This window comes from Carlito syrichta, unplaced genomic scaffold (assembly GCF_000164805.1).
Source record: "Carlito syrichta isolate Samal-C Ts95f unplaced genomic scaffold, Tarsius_syrichta-2.0.1 Scaffold139321, whole genome shotgun sequence".
NCBI lineage: Eukaryota > Metazoa > Chordata > Mammalia > Primates > Tarsiidae > Carlito > Carlito syrichta.
Window position 1 is genome coordinate 81747 of NW_007083417.1, and position 1450 is coordinate 83196.

At 52.6% G+C, this 1450-nt stretch overlaps 1 protein-coding gene across 1 annotated transcript in view; it reads right to left on the minus strand.

Annotated features, from left to right (window-relative positions):
- TBR1 (T-box, brain 1) overlaps window positions 1-1450 on the minus strand; it is a 9113-nt gene that overhangs the window by 6375 nt on the left and 1288 nt on the right. The window contains exons 2-3 of the mRNA XM_021708502.1: window positions 962-1116; window positions 463-584 (exon numbers count right to left, since the gene is read on the minus strand). Coding sequence (XP_021564177.1) covers window positions 463-584; window positions 962-1116 — 277 coding nt within the window. The remainder of the gene's footprint in view (window positions 1-462; window positions 585-961; window positions 1117-1450) is intronic.

Sequence of the window (1450 nt, forward strand, 5' to 3'; positions counted from 1 at the left end):
GACCTGACCGCGGGACGCGCCTGGCGGGGGACCCGCTGGCTGGGGCGGACCGGCCCTCGCACCTAGGGGAGCGAGGATCTACTGAGGCACCGGAGAAAACGGAACCCTGCCGCCCGATCCTCAGGGCCCTTCTCCCAGTCCTCCGCTAAGGAGGAGAAACAAAGATTTTCACAACCTGCAGGTCTGGCGGGGTTCCTTCTCAAAATCAATCGGCGTGTGTACTTGGGAAGGCCAGGAACTCCAAAACTGGGCTGGGGGGTCGGGTGTGTTTTCAAGGAGAACAGTTTTATAGATTTAATATAGATTTGGACGTGGAAAATCGAATTTTCAGAAAGTCTTTTTTAACGAAGCAAAGAAATATGTATCCAGTTTCACATGCTGCTTTAAACTGACGAACTGGATGTTAGAAGAAGAGAGACGCGGAGGGAGGGAGGGAGGGAGGGGGGCGCTTGAGCCACTGACCTGCCCATTGTTATTTGAAGCTCCTTTGTTGTTCGTAAGTTTTAATTTTCCAAAAGAGATTTCTTGGCGCATCCAGTGAGCCCCAGTGTTGGGGGAATCCGGATGCATATAGACTCGATTTCCTAGGGAAAGAAATACGTTGTTTACATATGCCCGGGGCACTGCCCAGTCCCAACTCCTCGCCACGTAAGACACACACACACACACACACACACACACACACACACACACACACACACACCTTACTCCGCTGTGAGGCCCATTAGCTGGGGCTTTTTAGGCCGCTCTTTCTTCCTATTAACTGGGGGGTGATTAAAATAGCTTTTGCATAATCCTCCCCCCTTATCGCCGCTCAGTCTGTCCCCCTGTCCCCCTCGTTTCCTTTTAGAAGTCATTGGCCGATCGTTTTAAAAGTCGCTCGAGCCAGTCCACAAAGGCTTTAATTAATCATTCTCACCTAAATAAGTGTCAAGAAAATGTGTTAATTGGAAGGACTTGCCTTGCACATTGGTGTCCGCTTTGCCGCAAGGAACCCATTTGCCTCCTTGAAACCTCCAGTGATTGGGATCCGCCAAAATCACATCCACAAAAATATTGTAATGAGCCGTGGGATCGAGACCAGAAATGTTAAAACTTAAAAAAGGAAACATGCGCCTATTTAAATGAAGGGGGGGGGGGGGGAAGAAAACAAGAAAAAAGAAACATAAATGTTAAAGATTAAATGCAAGAAGCGGGGCGCCAGATAGCAAAGCAAAACTTGTTCTCGCAGCGTATATGAGCGAATCTTTGCCGGGCTAGAGAAGGGGTGGTGGGAGAGGGAAAGCGGGGGGACCCGAGTCAGGGAGAGCGGCGGGTGAGCGGCAGCGGGGCGTCGGCGGGCTCCAGGGCTCAGATGGAGCGCGAGGCTGGCGACCTGCGTCCGCACCTGTCCGAGCATGCCGGCGTGAGGCGTGCCTCCGCTCTCCCCGCCGCTGGCCCGGGCGCTTCC